Here is a 16,658-nt window from a genome sequence, read left to right as displayed (position 1 = left end):
GTCAGTATAACCAAGCCTGAGATCAAAGCAGGCGACATTTCAGCAGACATGAAGTTGACAGCACCTGACATAAAGATTCCAAAGGGACAAGCTTCCTTGGAACTGAAGGCTCCAGACTTTAAGGTTGAGGCACCATCGGCTGATATTGATGTAGGTGGCATTGAAGCTAAGCTGGAGGGTACGGACAGTAAATTTAAGATGCCAAAATTCCAAATGCCCAAGTTTGGAATGTCACTTCCCAAAGGGAAAGCCACTGCAGAGGGAGAAATCACCTTACCTTCTGTGGAAGTGGATGTTTCCAAACCAGAACTGAAAGGGGACGTGACCTTCCCCTCTGTGGACATCGAGACTGACGTGAAATTGCCCAGAGCTGAAATGAAGGCCCCAAGTGTGGAGTTCGAGGTTGCTGAGAAGGGCAAAATCAAAATGCCTGATGTCAAAATGCCAAGCGTCAAGGTTCCCAAGCTGAAGACTCCTCAAGTTGGAGTCTCGATGCCAGAGGTTGAGGCAGACATCTCTGTTCCCAAAGCAAAAGTGGAAATTCCAGAAGCAGAGGTCTCTGTTAAGGTGCCTGATGCAGAAGGGAGCATCGAGGGTGGCGGGATGAAAATACACATGCCAAAGTTCAAGATGCCCAGCATGGGTTTCTCCAAACCAGAGATCAAAGGTCCCAAAGTCGATGTGGATGTCAGCGCACCCAAGGTTGACATTGCTCTTCCGGACGTCAGTGTAACCAAGCCTGAGATCAAAGCAGGTGACATTTCAGCAGACATGAAGTTCACAGCACCTGACGTACAATTTCCAAAGGGGGAGGCTTCCTTGGAACTGAAGGCTGCAGACCTAAAGCTTGAGGCACCATCGGCGGATGTTGTTCTAGGTGGAGTTGAAGCGAAGCTGGAGGGTACGGACAGTAGATTTAAGATGCCAAAACTCCAAATGCCGAAGTTTGGAATGTCACTTCCAAAAGGGAACGCCACTGCAGAGGGAGATATCAGCTTACCTTCTGTTGATGTGGATATCTCCAAACCAGAACTGAAAGGGGAAGTGACACTGCCCTCTGTGGGCATCGAGACTGATGTGAAATTGCCCGGAGCTGAAATGAAGGCACCAAGTGTGGAGTTGGAGGTTGCTGAGAAGGGCAAAATCAAAATGCCTGATGTCAAAATGCCAAGCGTCAAGGTCCCAAAAATAAAAACCCCTCAAGTGGGAGTCTCGCTGCCAAAGGTTGAAGCAGACATCTCCCTTCCCAAAGCAAAAGTGGAAATTCCAGAGGCAGAGGTCTCTGTTAAGGTGCCTGATGCAGAAGGGAAAATCGAGAGTGGAGGGATGAAAATGCACATGCCAAAGTTCAAGAAGCCCAGCATGGGTTTCTCCAAACCAGAGATCAAAGGTCCCAAAGTCGATGTGGATGTCAGCACACCCAAGGTTGACATTGCTCTTCCGGACGTCAGTGTAACCAAGCCTGAGATCAAAGCAGGCGACATTTCAGCAGACATGAAGTTCACAGCACCTGACATACAGTTTCCAAAGGGGGAGGCTTCCTTGGAACTGAAGACACCAGACCTAAAGCTTGAGGCACCATCGGCAGATGTCGCTCCAGGTGGAGTTGAAGCGAAGCTGGAGGGCACTGACACTAAATTTAAGATGCCAAAATTCCAAATGCCCAAGTTTGGAATGTCACCTCTCAAGGGGAAAGCCACTGCAGAGGGAGAAATCAGCTTACCTTCTGTGGAAGTGGATATCTCCAAACCAGAACTGAAAGGGGAAGTGACCCTGCCCTCTGTGGGCATCGAGACTGACGTGAAATTGCCCGGAGCTGAAATGAAGGGACCTAGTGTGGAGTTGGAGGTATCTGAGAAGGGCAAAATCAAAATGCCTGGTGTCAAAATGCCCAAAATGAAGACTCCTCAAGTGGGAGTCTCGCTGCCCAAGGTTGAAGCAGACATCTCCCTTCCCAAAGCAAAAGTGGAAATTCCAGAGGCAGAGGTCTCTGTTAAGGTGCCTGTTGCAGAAGGAAGCATCAAGGGGGGCGGAATGAAAATACACATGCCAAAGTTCAAGATGCCCAGCATGGGTTTCTCCAAACCAGAAATCAAAGGTCCCAAAGTTGATGTGGACGTCAGCGCCCCCAAGGTTGACATCGCTCTTCCAGATGTCAGTGTAACCAAGCCTGAAATCAAAGCAGGTGACATCTCAGCAGATATCAAGTTCACAGCACCCGACGTCAAGATTCCAAAGGGGGAGGCTTCCTTGGAACTGAAGGCTCCAGACCTCAAGCTTGTGGCACCATCGGCTGATACTGATGTAGGTGGCATTGAAGCTAAGCTGGAGGGCACGGACAGTAAATTTAAGATGCCAAAACTCCAAATGCCCAAGTTTGGAATGTCACTTCCCAAAGGGAAATCCGCTGCAGAGGGAGAAATCACCTTACCTTCTGTGGAAGTGGATGTTTCCAAACCAGAACTGAAAGGGGAAGTGACCCTGCCCTCTGTGGGCATCGAGACTGATGTGAAATTGCCCGGAGCTGAAATGAAGGGACCTAGTGTGGAATTGGAAGTCGCTGAGAAGGGCAAGATCAAAATGCCTGATGTCAAAATGCCAAGTGTCAAGGTTCCCAAGCTGAAGACTCCTCAAGTGGCAGTCTCACTGCCCAAGGTTGAAGCAGACATCTCTGTACCCAAAGCAAAAGTGGAAATTCCAGAGGCAGAGGTCTCTGTTAAGGTGCCTGATGCAGAAGGAAGCATCGAGGGGGGCGGAATGAAAATACACATGCCAAAGTTCAAGATGCCCAGCATAGGTTTCTCCAAACCAGAAATAAAAGGTCCCAAAGTCAATGTGGACGTCAGCGCCCCCAAGGTTGACATTGCTCTTCCAGACGTCAGTGTAAACAAGCCTGAGATCAAAGCAGGTGACATTTCAGCGGACATCAGCCTTTCAGCACCTGACGTGAAGTTTCCAAAAGGAGAAACTTCCTTGGAACTGAAGACACCAGACGTAAAGGTTGAGGCACCATCGGCAGATGTCGCTCTAGGTGGAGTTGAAGTGAAGCTGGAGGGCACGGACAGTAAATTTAAGATGCCAAAATTCCAAATGCCCAAGTTTGTAATGTCACTTCCCAAGGGGAAAGCCACTGCAGAGGGAGAAATCACCTTACCGTCTGTGGAAGTGGATGTTTCCAAACCAGAACTGAAAGGGGAAGTGACCCTGTCCTCTGTGGGCATCGAGACTGATGTGAAATTGCCCGGAACTGAAATGAAGGCACCTAGTGTGGAGTTGGAAGTCGCTGAGAACGGCAAAATCAAAATGCCTGATGTCAAAATGCCAAGCGTCAAGGTCCCAAAAATAAAAACCCCTCAAGTGGGAGTCTCACTGCCAAAGGTTGAAGCAGACATCTCCCTTCCCAAAGCAAAAGTGGAAATTCCAGAGGTAGAGGTCTCTGTTAAGGTGCCTGATGCAGAAGGGAAAATCGAGAGTGGAGGGATGAAAATACACATGCCAAAGTTCAAGATGCCCAGCATGGGTTTCTCCAAACCAGAGATCAAAGGTCCCAAAGTCGATGTGGACGTCAGCACCCCCAAGGTTGACATTGCTCTTCCGGACGTCAGTGTAACCAAGCCTGAGATCAAAGCAGGTGACATTTCAGCAGACATGAAGTTCACAGCACCTGACGTACAGTTTCCAAAGGGGGAGGCTTCCTTGGAGCTGAAGGCTCCAGAACTAAAGCTTGAGGTACCATCGGCAGATGTCACTCTAGGTGGAGTTGAAACGAAGCTGGAGAGCACCGAAACTAAATTTAAGATGCCAAAATTCCAAATGCCCCAATTTGGAATGTCACTTCCCAAAGGAAAAGCCACTGCAGAGGGAGAAATCACCTTACCTTCTGTGGAAGTGGATATCTCCAAACCAGAACTGAAAGGCGACGTGACCCTCCCCTCTGTGGGCATCGAGACTGATGTGAAATTGCCCGGAGCTGAAATGAAGGGACCTAGTGTGGAGTTAGAGGTATCTGAGAAGGGCAAAATCAAAATGCCTGGTGTCAAAATGCCCAAAATGAAGACTCCTCAAGTGGGAGTCTCGCTGCCCAAGGTTGAAGCAGACATCTCCCTTCCCAAAGCAAAAGTGGAAATTCCAGAGGCGGAGGTCTCTGTTAAGGTGCCTGATGCAGAAGGGAAAATTGAGAGTGGAGAGATGAAAATACACATGCCAAAGTTCAAGATGCCCAGCATGGGATTCTCCAAATCAGAGATCAAAGGTCCCAAAGTCGATATGGACGTCAGCACCCCCAAGGTTGACATTGCTGTTCCAGACATCAGTGTAAACAAGCCTGAGATCAAATCAGGTGACATTTCAACAGACACGAAGTTCAGAGCACCTGACATAAAGATTCCAAAGGGGGAGGCTTCCTTGGAACTGAAGGCTCCAGACTTTAAGGTTGAGGCACCATCGGCTGATATTGATGTAGGTGGCATTGAAGCTAAGCTGGAGGGTACGGACAGTAAATTTAAGATGCCAAAATTCCAAATGCCCAAGTTTGGAATGTCACCTCCCAAGGGTAAAGGCACTGCAGAGGGAGAAATCAGCTTACCTTCTGTGCAAGTGGATATCTCCAAACCAGAACTGAAAGGGGAAGTGACCCTGCCCTCTGTGGGCATCGAGACTGACGTGAAATTGCCCGGAGCTGAAATGAAGGGACCTAGTGTGGAGTTGGAGGTCGTTGAGAAGGGCAAAATCAAAATGCCTGGTGTCAAAATGCCCAAAATGAAGACTCCTCAAGTGGGAGTCTCACTGCCCAAGGTTGAAGCAGACATCTCTGTTCCCAAAGCAAAAGTGGAAATTCCAGAGGCAGAGGTCTCTGTTAAGGTGCCTGATGCCGAAGGGAGCATCGAAGGTGGCGGAATGAAAATACACATGCCAAAGTTCAAGATGCCCAGCATGGGTTTCTCCAAACCAGAAATCAAAGGTCCCAATGTCGATGTGGACGTCAGCGCACCCAAGTTTAACATTGATCTTCCAGACGTCAGTGTAATCAAGCCTGAAATCAAAGCAGGTGACATTTCAGCAGACATGAAGTTCACAGCACCTGACATACAGTTTCCAAAGGGGGAGGCTTCCTTGGAACTGAAGGCTCCAGACGTTAAAGTTGAGGCACCACTAGTCGATGTTGATTTGGGAGGTGTTGAGACAAAGGTGGAAGGCATGGACAGTAAATTTAAAAGGCCTAAATTCCAAATGCCCAAGTTTGGAATTTCATTTCCCAAAGGTAAAGCCAGTGTAGATGGCATGGGCACCCTACCTTCTGTTGAAGTAGATGTCTCCATACCAGAAAAGAAAGGCGAAGTCATACTGCCCTCTATGAGCATTGAGACAGATTTGAAATTGCAAGGAGCTGAAATACGGGCACCTAGTGCGGAATTGGAGGTCTCTGAGAAAGGAAAAATCAAAGCGCCCGATGTCAAAATGTCAAGCGTCAAGGTCCCCAAAATGAGGACTCCTCAGGTGGGAGTCTCACTGCCAAAAGTCCAAGCAGACATCTCTCTTCCCACAGCAGCAATGGAGAATCCAGAGGCTTCCGCATCTGTCAATGTGCCTCATGCAGAAAGTAGCATTAAGAGTGGCGGGATGAAAATACACATGCCAAAGTTCAAGATGCCCAGCATGGGTTTTTCCAAACCAGAAATCAAAGGTCCCAAAGTTGATGTGGACATCAGCTCACCCAAAGTTGACATTGATCTTCCTGATGTCAGTGTAACCAAGCCTGAAATCAAAGCAGGTGACATTTCAGCGGACATGAAGTTCACAGCACCTGACATAAAGATTCCAAAGGGGGAGGCTTCCTTGGAACTGAAGGCTCCAGACCTGAACATTGAGGCACCATCGGCAGATGTCGCTCTAGGTGGAGTTGAAGCGAAGCTGGAGGGCACTGACACTAAATTTAAGATGCCAAAATTCCAAATGCCCAAGTTTGGAATGTCACTTCCCAAGGGGAAAGCCACTGCAGAGGGAGAAATCACCTTACCTTCTGTGGAAGTGGATATCTCCAAACCAGAACTGAAAGGGGAAGTGACACTGCCCTCTGTGGGCATCGAGACTGACGTGAAATTGCCCGGAGCTGAAATGAAGGCACCTAGTGTGGAGTTGGAGGTCTCTGAGAAGGGCAAAATCAAAATGCCTGACGTCAAAATGCCCAGTATGAAGGTCCCTGATCTGAAGACTCCTCAGGTGGGAGTCTCGCTGCCGAAGGTTGAAGCAGACATCTCTGTTCCCAAAGCAAAAGTGGAAATTCCAGAGGCAGAGGTCTCTGTTAAGGTGCCTGATGCAGAAGGAAGAATCGAGGGTGGCGGAATGAAAATGCACATGCCAAGGTTCAAGATGCCCAGCATAGGTTTCTCCAAACCAGAAATCAAATTTCCAAAAGTCGATGTGGACATCAGCGCACCCAAAGTTGACATTGATCTTCCAGACGTCAGTGTATCCAAGCCTGAGATCAAAGCAGGCGACATTTCAGCAGACATCAGCCTTTCAGCACCTGACGTGAAGTTTCCAAAAGGAGAGACTTCCTTGGAACTGAAGGCTCCAGACCTAAAGCTTGAGGCACCATCGGCAGATGTCACTCTAGGTGGAGTTGAAGTGAAGCTGGAGGGCACCGACACTAAATTTAAGATGCCAAAATTCCAAATGCCCAAGTTCGGAATGTCACTTCCCAAAGGGAAAGCCACTGCAGAGGGAGAAATCACCTTACTTTCTGTTGATATGGATATCTCCAAACCAGAACTGAAAGGGGACGTGACCCTCCCCTCTGTGGGCATCGAGACTGATGTGAAATTGCCCGGAGCTGAAATGAAGGGACCTAGTGTGGAGCTGGAAGTCGCTGAGAAGGGCAATATCAAAATGCCTGGTGTCAAAATGCCCAAAATGAAGACTCCTCAAGTGGGAGTCTCGATGCCAGAGGTTGAGGCAGACATCTCTGTACCCAAAGCAAAAGTGGAAATTCCAGAGGCAGAGGTCTCTGTTAAGGTGCCTGATGCAGAAGGAAGCATCGAGGGTGGAGGGATGAAAATACACATGCCAAAGTTCAAGATGCCCAGCATGGGTTTCTCCAAACCAGAGATCAAAGGTCCGAAAGTCGATGTGGACGTCAGCGCACCCAAGGTTGACATTGCTCTTCCAGACGTCAGTGTAACCAAGCCTGAGATCAAAGCAGGCGACATTTCAGCAGACACCAGCCTTTCAGCACCTGACATGAAGTTTCCAAAAGGAGAGACTTCCTTGGAACTGAAGGCTCCAGACCTAAACGTTGAGGCACCATCAGCAGATGTCACTCTAGGTGGAATTGAAGCGAAGCTGGAGGGCACGGATAGTAAATTTAAGATGCCAAAATTCCAAAAGCCCAAGTTTGGAATGTCACTTCACAAGGGGAAAGCCACTGTAGAGGGAGAAATCACCTTACCTTCTGTGGAAGTGGATATCTCCAAACCAGAACTGAAAGGGGAAGTGACCCTGCCCTCTGTGGGCATCGAGACTGACGTGAAATTGCCCAGATCTGAAATGAAGGCACCTAGTGTGGAGTTGGAGGTCGCTGAGAAGGGCAAAATTCAAATGCCTGATGTCAAAATGCCAAGCGTCAAAGTTCCCAAGCTGAAGACTCCTCAAGTGGGAGTCTCGCTGCCAAAGGTTGAAGCAGACATCTCCCTTCCCAAAGCAAAAGTGGAAGTTCCAGAGGCAGAGGTCTCTGTTAAGGTGCCTGATGCAGAAGGCAGCATTGATGGTGGCGGGATGAAAATACACATGCCAAAGTTCAAGATGCCGCGCATGGGTTTCTCCAAACCAGAAATTAAAGGTCCGAAAGTCGATGTGGATGTCAGTGCACCCAAGGTTGACATTGCTCTTCCGGATGTGAGTGTAACCAAGCCTGAGATGAAGACAGGGAACATTTCAGCAGATGTCAAGTTCTCCGCACCTGATGTGAATATTCCAAAGGGGGAGACTTCCTTGGAACTGAGAGCTGCAGACCTACAAATAGAGGTACCTTCTGCTGAGATTACTCTGGATGGTGCTGAGGCAAAGATGGAGGGCCTAGACAGTAAATTTAAGATGCCAAAGCTCCAAGCGCCCAAATTTGGAATTTCGCTTTCCAAAGCGAAAGGTGCAGACGAGGAGATCACTTTTCCATCTGTGGATATTTCTGTTCCAAAATCAGATGCTGACATCCAAGGACCAGATTCAGAAGGCAAAAATATTAAACGTGAAAGCTATGAAAAAGAAATTGTTGAAAAAGAAAGCAAATTTAAAATGCCAAAATTCAAGCTTCCATCATTTAGCTGGTCTCCAAAGAAAGAAGCAAGTGTTTCTACTGATATTTATGCAAATTTAGAAGATTCCTCAGTTCCAGTTCCAACAGGTGATATTGAATCTGAATTAACACTCACTGTAGAGGAAGGTGAAGTCCACATTGAAGACCTGGAGGGACATATATCTTTTGATAAAGACAGCGAGAAAACCAAAATCAGAAGGCCTCATTTTAGCATGCCAAGGATATCGCTTCCAAAAATGAAAAGTCATAAAGCAGAAATATCTGTACCACAGTTGCATGCTGACATGACAGTATCTACGATAGAGGATGAAGGAAAGATGTCACTAGAAATGCGGGATACAGATATCAGTGGTAGTGATTCTAGAAAAGGCATTAAAATGCCCGAAATTAAGCTTCCAAGCCTAGAACTTTCCAAACCAGAACTTAAAGTTCCAAAAATGGACATGGAAATCAGCTTACCTGAAAGTGATGTCAAACTTTCTATACCTGATGCCAGTCTTTCAGAAGCAGAATTAAAATCACTTGATGTTGGTGATAATGTTAGTAAAACAATGGCAGAAATTAAAGTCCCTGTGGTGAAAGGCCTAGAAGTAGGAGTCGAAGGACCGTCCACTGATATCTCTGTAGATGGAACAGAGATAAAAACTGAAGGGATGGATGGGAAGATGAAAAGGCCTAAATTCCAAAGGCCTAAGTTTGGAATCTCATTTTCTAAAGGAAAAACTCCAGACACCGAGATTAGTTTACCATCTGAAGATGCAAAAGTTCCTCAGTTGAAAACGACTGCAGATATTGCAGATATTGCAGTAGAGGCTCCAACACTTGAAGGAGAAGGTGACTTAGCTGGTTCAGGAAAAACCGGCCCCGAAGGAAAAATTAAAATGCCCCCAATCCCTAGAGCCGACATGAAGATTCCAGCAATAGACATAAAATTACCATCAGTGGGTCTTTCTGTGGCACAGCCAGAGACGGAGGCTCAAGATTTGGTTGCTGCAGCAAAAGATGCTAAATTTGAGGGAGATATAAAGACTGGAAGTATAGATGCAGAAGAAAAAGAAGGGCATTTCAAAATGCCAAAATTCAAATTGCCATCATTTAATTGGTCACCTAAAAAGGAAGCAAGTCTTAAAACTACTGCAAAGGAACCTCTGGAAGAACCTAAACTGACTATCTTATCAGATGATACAGATGCAGAACTAACAGCAGTTCTGTCAGAAGATCAAGAAGTCCACATGGAGCTAGATGCTGAAATAGCTACGAAAAAAGGTCAGATGAAAAGGCCACATTTTAATATGCCCAAAATCTCCCTTCACAGGCCAAAGCTACCGAAATCGCAGGGTAGCCTGCCAAAAGTGGAGGCAGATATTACCGTGGAAAGAGAAGGGGCTTTGGTACACATACCTGATATAGAGAGCAGTTTTACCACACAGGAAGAAGAAGAAACCGAAATATGCATAAAAATGCCAAAGGGCACATCAAAAGTGGAAATCAAAGCTCCCCAAGTAGATACCGATATTAAAGTTGATATTAAGGAGCCCACCATAGATAGTTCAGTTGAACTGAAAAGTGCAGAAATAGGATCTGAAAGTGAAATCAATGTGGATAGTGGAAGTATGAAAACTGATGTTGCGGAGGGCACAATTAGAATGCTAAAACTCCAAATGCCAAAATTTGGAATTTCAGTTCCAGAAGGAAAATTGCCAGAGACTGGGGTCACCTTACCCGAAATGGAAGCTGAAGTTTCTCATCTACAAGCAACAAAAGACTTTGAGAGACTTTGCGGAGAAGCTCCAACCTTGGAAGTAAAAGCTGAACCCGCTGATGCAGAAATAAAGGTGTCAGCTAGAGAAATACAAATGCCCGGAGTTGACATCGAAGTATCTGACATATCTGTTCGCAGCCCTGCTGAGCAGGATGCAAAAGAACAAGGAGAACATGAAGCAAAGTCTGGAGAGAGTCAAACTGAGGAGTCTCCGGGTTGGTTTAAAATGCCAAAGTTTAGGATGCCTTCATTTGGCCGATCATCTTCAAAGGGGAAAAAAGGTGATGCCGAAGGAGATGGCAGTACAGGAAAAGCTCCTCTTGCTGAAGTAGAAATAAAAGCTCCTGAATTGGCAACCCAGTCTCCCCATGTGGTTAGTGAATTGTATTCTGGACAGGACATTTTAGAAGGCAAAGTCATGTTTCCTCAGGAGGACATTACAAAAGGTGGAGTTTCAATACAGAAGGAAAAGGACTTCAGACCTGGCCTATTAATGGGGGAAGGCAGTTTTTCACAGGCCTCAGGAAAAGCTGACGATACAATAAGTCCCCTGGGATCTAAAACATATGCTGATGTAGTTAAGCATGGTGCTGAAGGACAGATTGTACAGGTACATAAAACTTCATCCACTGACCCCACATCAGAAATCAGTGTACCAAATGTGGATATTGACATGACAGTGGCTGAGACACATGCCACTAAAATTACAGTGGCTGGAACAGAGGAAAAAGTTGGTGCTATCATTACAGAGGCAAACGTCGCTGAGCAAAGCCCTGATGCAAAGGCTGAAAAGGAGAGCCAAATAAAATCACCCAAAAAGGATATTCAAGGAAAAGAAAGCATATTCAAAATGCCAAAGTTCAGTGTGCCTTCTTTTGGATGGTCAACCACAAAAGCCACCAAGAAAGTTGATGATGCTACATCTGACTTGCAAGAGCCTGATGTTAGACCACCAGAAGTTAGAATGGATGTTTCAGTCACTGATGAAGACTTTGAAATAATAGAGTACCCAATAGAAGGCTTTGAAAAAGATTTGCCCGTGGAAGAAGTGAAAGCAGAAGGGACAGATGGCTCAAGTAAAACAAAATCATCAAAATTCAAGATGCCAAAGTTTGGCAGTTTACGTACCAAATCACGAAGTGCAGAAGTTGATGCTGACCCACCAAAAACAGAGGCTGAGGTGTCATTAGATAAAACTGAAGGACAGATATTTGGAATCCAGGCTCAAAAAGCAGAAGAGTTTGTTGACATGAAAAGTAGAAAGCTTGACCTTGCGGAGAAACCAGGAGACACCACAGGCAAACAAGATTTTGAAGATTCAGAGATAAATTTCCATATTCACAAACTTAAAATACCCAAGTTCACATACAGCACATCTGTAGCTGAAGGACAAGTGTTGACTTCAGAAGACACAACACACATGAAATGTGCTGCTACTGATACAGATGGTGATTGTGCCCCTCAACAAGAATTCAGAACTACATTCCTCGATAAGAAGGTAGAAGACATTGGTTGTAATATCCAGAAATCAACAGTCAGAATTACAACATTGTCTGACATCCAAAGAACACAAGTGGAAACTAAACTGCCATCTACAGATCGTTCTTTTGAGGAGACAACAACACTCATACAGAGGCCAGTGGAATTCAACATTAAATTCCCTACAGAAAAAATAGACACCATGAACGGTAAAGTCCAAAAATCAGTAGCTAAAATTACAACACTGACAGAACCAGATATTCAGACAACACAACTTGAGTGTAAACTCCCATCTACTGAGACATTTATTCAAAGTTCATCACTGCACATTGAAGGACCATACTTTGAAGGAAACGGAAAACAGCTACAAGGTAAATCTGCGTTTGACTCCTGCAATTCTGAAAGTCAGGAATCTTTCTCAACTCAGATAGTGAGAGAATCAGAGATTCCTCCATCAGAAGTTCAAACTGCCACCTATGGGTTTTCTCTTTTAAAAGTGAAAATTCAGGAATCACTTGTGAACTTGGATATGCCAGTGAAACTGTCTTCTACAGAATATACGAATGAAATGTTTGAGAGTAAAGATCACCAACCTTCAGGTGAAAAGGGAAGAGAAACAACACAAAAGACCAGCTTTGCTGAACTGAAAGTATCAGACAAAGGCCAAGAACTTACTGAAGAAGCATCTTCTGCTACTAAGCTGGCAAAGCTGAAAGCATTTGCAGTTGAAGTACAATCTTCTGATGAGTTTGCAGACAGTTCAATGATGTCTGAATCAGCTGTAGAAATTACCGAAGAAACTGAAGTTGCAAGGGCTGAAGAAGAGTCAACAACAGATCCAAAGGAAAAATCTGATAGTAAGAGATCTTCTGGCAGGTTTAAATTTTGGCTTCCAAGTCTTGGGTTTTCTTCCTCTGTTGATGACACAGACACAGATTCCAAACCTGAAGTTCAAAAACCATCTCAAGAAGAGACACAAGTCGATGTCCCATCCACATCAGACAGTGACACTGCCAAACAAACTGAAAAAGCTGGGTGGTTTAGATTCCCTAAGTTAGGTTTTTCATCTCCAACAAAAAAGGGAAGGGAAACTGATAAAGCAGAAGAGACAGGTCCAAAAGAAGAAAAAGCTCAGGATGAGGAAAGTCCAACAGAAAAATCAGAAACTTTTTTTGATGCACAAGAATGCTTGCCACCTAATGAGACAATCGCAGAGAGTGAAACCTCAGAGACCACACCCATTGTTTCATCTTCTGCAAGAACTGAATTGATACTGCTAGAGAAAGGGAAAGCTCCAACCCAAAGCGTTCCTGAAGAGGCATAAAATTAAGATGGTTTCTTTTCCTTCAAAATTCAAGCATACATAAAAATGTGATGAAACACTTTTCTAGGCAGGGGAGAATTAGAAAACACATTGCCTTCTTTCCAGCAAAAGAAAACAAAACATTACATTAAAAGGATCAAAGAAATGTTTTGATTAAAATTACAGTACTGTTTTCAAGCTCATTGAAATATAGAAAAATAGTTCTTAACAAAAACACTTGTTGCATGAGACATAAGGAAACAAATTAGACAAAGGAAGCTACTGACAAGAGACATCCGTAGTTCTAACGAAACCAACAAAGACCCTTTCTATTAATTCCCACAAGTGTTCCTTCTTCAGACCTACTTAGAGGAATAAAGACTGGACAAAAGTTGAGAATCAAATCACAGCAATGATTTTGTTCTAGATTATTTGCAGAGTATTAGGAAGCTAGCGCTGGGAGAATTAGAAGACATATTTTCTTTTTTAGATTTTATTTTTTTAACTGTATTTCTGCTGCTATCTTATGAAAAGTATATATAAATATATTTTCATTATCTTTGAGCAATAGGCATATTTCAGGATCGTTTTGAAACATAGACCAAATGGAAATAATACTGTAAATGTTACAATGCTTATTCTTCCTTTCCAGTCACAAAGCATCTTGCCAGTTTTCAAGACTATCAGTTAAACTGAAGTATCGGCACCTAAAAGACATTGCATATCAGTCCTAAACATTTTGCAGAACAGCATATATAAATGTTACTTCTGAAATTTCTTTTTAATGACAAAAAATCTTAGCACCAGTGTCTTAAGATATGTGTTAGCGTGCCTTTTGAAATTTTATATATGTAAAATATCGGGACTAGCCAACATCTGGTCACCTGGGTGAAAAGTAGCTATAAGAAAAATATTGCTTGCCTTCATGCTTGTCCTGTGGCAAGTTGGGTAAATGCATTTGCCACTGTACGGAAGAAGCAGTTTTAACTATGCCCCTGCAAATATTTTTTCAAACCTTTGCACTGGGGAGTCAAAAGTTGAACCTGGTACATGATGCACACAGCCAGTTTCCTACTGACTGGAGGCCAACACACACAAAATTCCTGTGGCTACCATGCCTGTAAATGATTACCTGAGCAGATACAGGCTGTATGCCTGTATGGTGGATACAGGATGGATACAAATGACTTACTATGTGAAAACTTGCCGCGGTGCATATTTAATTGGTGTCTGTTTTGTCCTGCCAAGCGGCGAGAGTTTGACCCACACCTCCTCACATTTCTAATCAGGTAGAGAAATGCGGCAGAATTCCTCATGCAATTTTGCAAGACAAAACAAGCCTCTTCTGTTGTTCTTCCCTCATTATTGTGTGATGGGGGAGAGCCAGCTCAAGACATGCTACCTGAGGTGAAAGACAAGATGCCCCCCTTTCCCCTATTCCTCATACAGAAGCCAAGCAGACTGCCGACTGAACCTTACTGCAACACTGCCAGCAGGTAGAACAGTGCATCTGAGGGCAGAGGGCTCACCTACAGGGGACACAGGGCAATATTGTGGCACACACTGCTCTGTCCTCCAACACCTTGCTGCTTGTCTCCACCTAGTATCTGCCTGAGGCAATCGCTCCACTCTGCCTAATGGCAGAGCTAACCTTAGGGACCTTCCTGTACACATTTAGGCTGCCCGTGTGATTTAGAGCATCGGATTCACCAGTGTTCTAAATTGTGCAAGGGATTCAGAAGGATCCCTGGCGCTGAAGTATTTTTCTAAACGTGGAGGACAATGGTGTCAGTTGCCAGGTCATGACAGACTGGGTGGGGTAAGGTCCATGGGGTCATCCCCACTTCAGCCATATGAGGCATGAAGGGGGTTACAGTTGACGTGAAAATGCCTACATCATAAGTTATGACTTGTCCACCATAATCTGTATTCATTTGTTGACATTCATTCACCCCAGGGTGACTCATTCACCCCAGTGTTGTTTGGTACCCTTCTGCTGAGCAGTAAAAACAAACCCCCACAGGCCAGGTACAGATATGTAACCACATGATCACCAGTAATCACTCTCAGTCCAAAGACATGTGTTGGGCAGACCAAAGCCGTCACATTCATTAATCCATCTAACCATTCAAAAGCGGCATTCGTTGACTCCAATCTTAAGACAAGGGTCATAAGATCCAACTGTCTTGATAAAGAGAACCTTCTGACCACAACAGTACCCCTACACAATGGGGGCTGAAGTGGCTTAAGGTGTGTACTTCAGTGTGACTGGATTGTAAACTGGCGTTCAAGTGACTTCAGAAATAAAACTTAATAGTCAGGAGTTTAGTGCTTGGATAAGATGGAAGGGAGCATATGTAAGTGGCTTTAACTTTCCTAAGGATATAGGTTGTAAATAGTTATTGTTTGCCTTTTGGATTATATGAATGCTTGCTACACGTATGCAGCCAACAAGATGGTACACACATGCCTGCGAAACATTGTGCTTATGTACGGCAATAATGTTGATTGTATCCTGGCTATGCTCCTCCTGATACAGAAATAAAAGTAGTACCATTAGTATTGTGATCGTCATTCTGATTCTGAAGAAATACTATCCATGCTAACATGCCGGTGTGGCTATCTAAAATGTCTGGGAAAGTTGGGGATTGGGGAATCTCTGGTTGTTAGGACTAGGATTCTGAGTTCATTTGCAAAAACAAATACAACAAAACCCTGGAATGTCCCTGAGAGAATGTCCCTGAGATGGAACTCCTTCCCTTCCATCTGCAGATTTGGGAATTATCTGCAAATCTGGAAATTATCTTCTCTTGCATTCAAGTTTAGCAGTCTGACAATGACTGTTAAGCCTGTACTGTAGATAAAGTCTGCAGGGGGACCTGGGACAATTTCCAAAGTAGTAGGTGAAACTACTACTGTGCCATGTGAACTGCAGATGTCAGAAAGTACCCGAGAACAACAAAACCTGGGTTCGGCGGGTAATTTGTCAGTCCTCTATACACTTGCCAGTTACAGCCCATTTACTTTGTGCCATAGATTTTAATGATAACTGCTTTGAGGTTATTTATGTGTTTGTTACAATCAAGCCACATGTGACGTAAATAAGCGAATGATCGCTAGCCACCAGTGCTAGATTACAGGGTCATTTTCCGGGTTTAGAGAGTCCATGGCAATATGTCAGTAGCGTGGCACTGAGAAGCTAGAGGGAGTCAAATTGCCCTACCCACAGGGGTGGGCAAGTGACAGGGGTGGTTGCTGTTGCTGCACCGTGGAAGCTCAGGCCATTGGTGAACTCCCCCACGAAATTAGGGCCTTAGTAATTTAATTATATGCCAACCTTCTGACTGGGTTGCCCTGTGGCAGGGGTTGGCAAAAAAATTAGCCACGGTCCGGTCCACTGTCCCTCAGACCTTGTGGCGGGCTGGAGAAGCGGCACCGGGGGGGGGGCAGCAAGAATAGGCAAGGGGGGCATGGGCCACTGCTGCTTCTCGTCGGTAGGCAGAGGGAGCTTGTTTGCTCTGCTCTCTGGTCCACAGGAGCACCAGGGCAGCAGCGGCAGCAGAGGGAAGAGGGGCTGCTTAAAATGGCGCTCAGCCAGCCAATTTGTGAGAGGCAGAGGGGGGAATGGAATGGTGCGGGGGGGGGGAATGGCATGCTGATCCACGGAGAGTCCGGCAGACAGATCCTGAAGGCAATTGGGCCTGATCCGGCCCACGGCCTTCTTTTGCTGACCCCTGCCCTGTGGTATTGATGGACATGAAAGCATGTACCCAATTATGTATTCAAAATGGTTCCACCCTGGC

The 16,658-nt window shown here is 45.2% G+C and overlaps 1 protein-coding gene across 1 annotated transcript in view; it reads left to right on the top strand.

The window, feature by feature from the left end:
• AHNAK2 (AHNAK nucleoprotein 2) overlaps nt 1–15,414 on the top strand; it is a gene marked incomplete at its 5' end in the record, with an annotated part of 34,115 nt that extends 18,701 nt beyond the window's left edge. The window contains one exon of the mRNA XM_081927738.1: nt 403–15,414. Coding sequence (XP_081783864.1) covers nt 403–12,876 — 12,474 coding nt within the window. The 3' untranslated portion in view covers nt 12,877–15,414. The remainder of the gene's footprint in view (nt 1–402) is intronic.
• Nucleotides 15,415–16,658: the final 1,244 nt, after the last annotated feature.

This window comes from Podarcis melisellensis (assembly GCF_964234715.1).
Source record: "Podarcis melisellensis genome assembly, chromosome: 1".
Classification (NCBI taxonomy): Eukaryota; Metazoa; Chordata; class Lepidosauria; order Squamata; family Lacertidae; genus Podarcis; species Podarcis melisellensis.
This window is presented reverse-complemented; position numbering and strand designations above follow the sequence as displayed.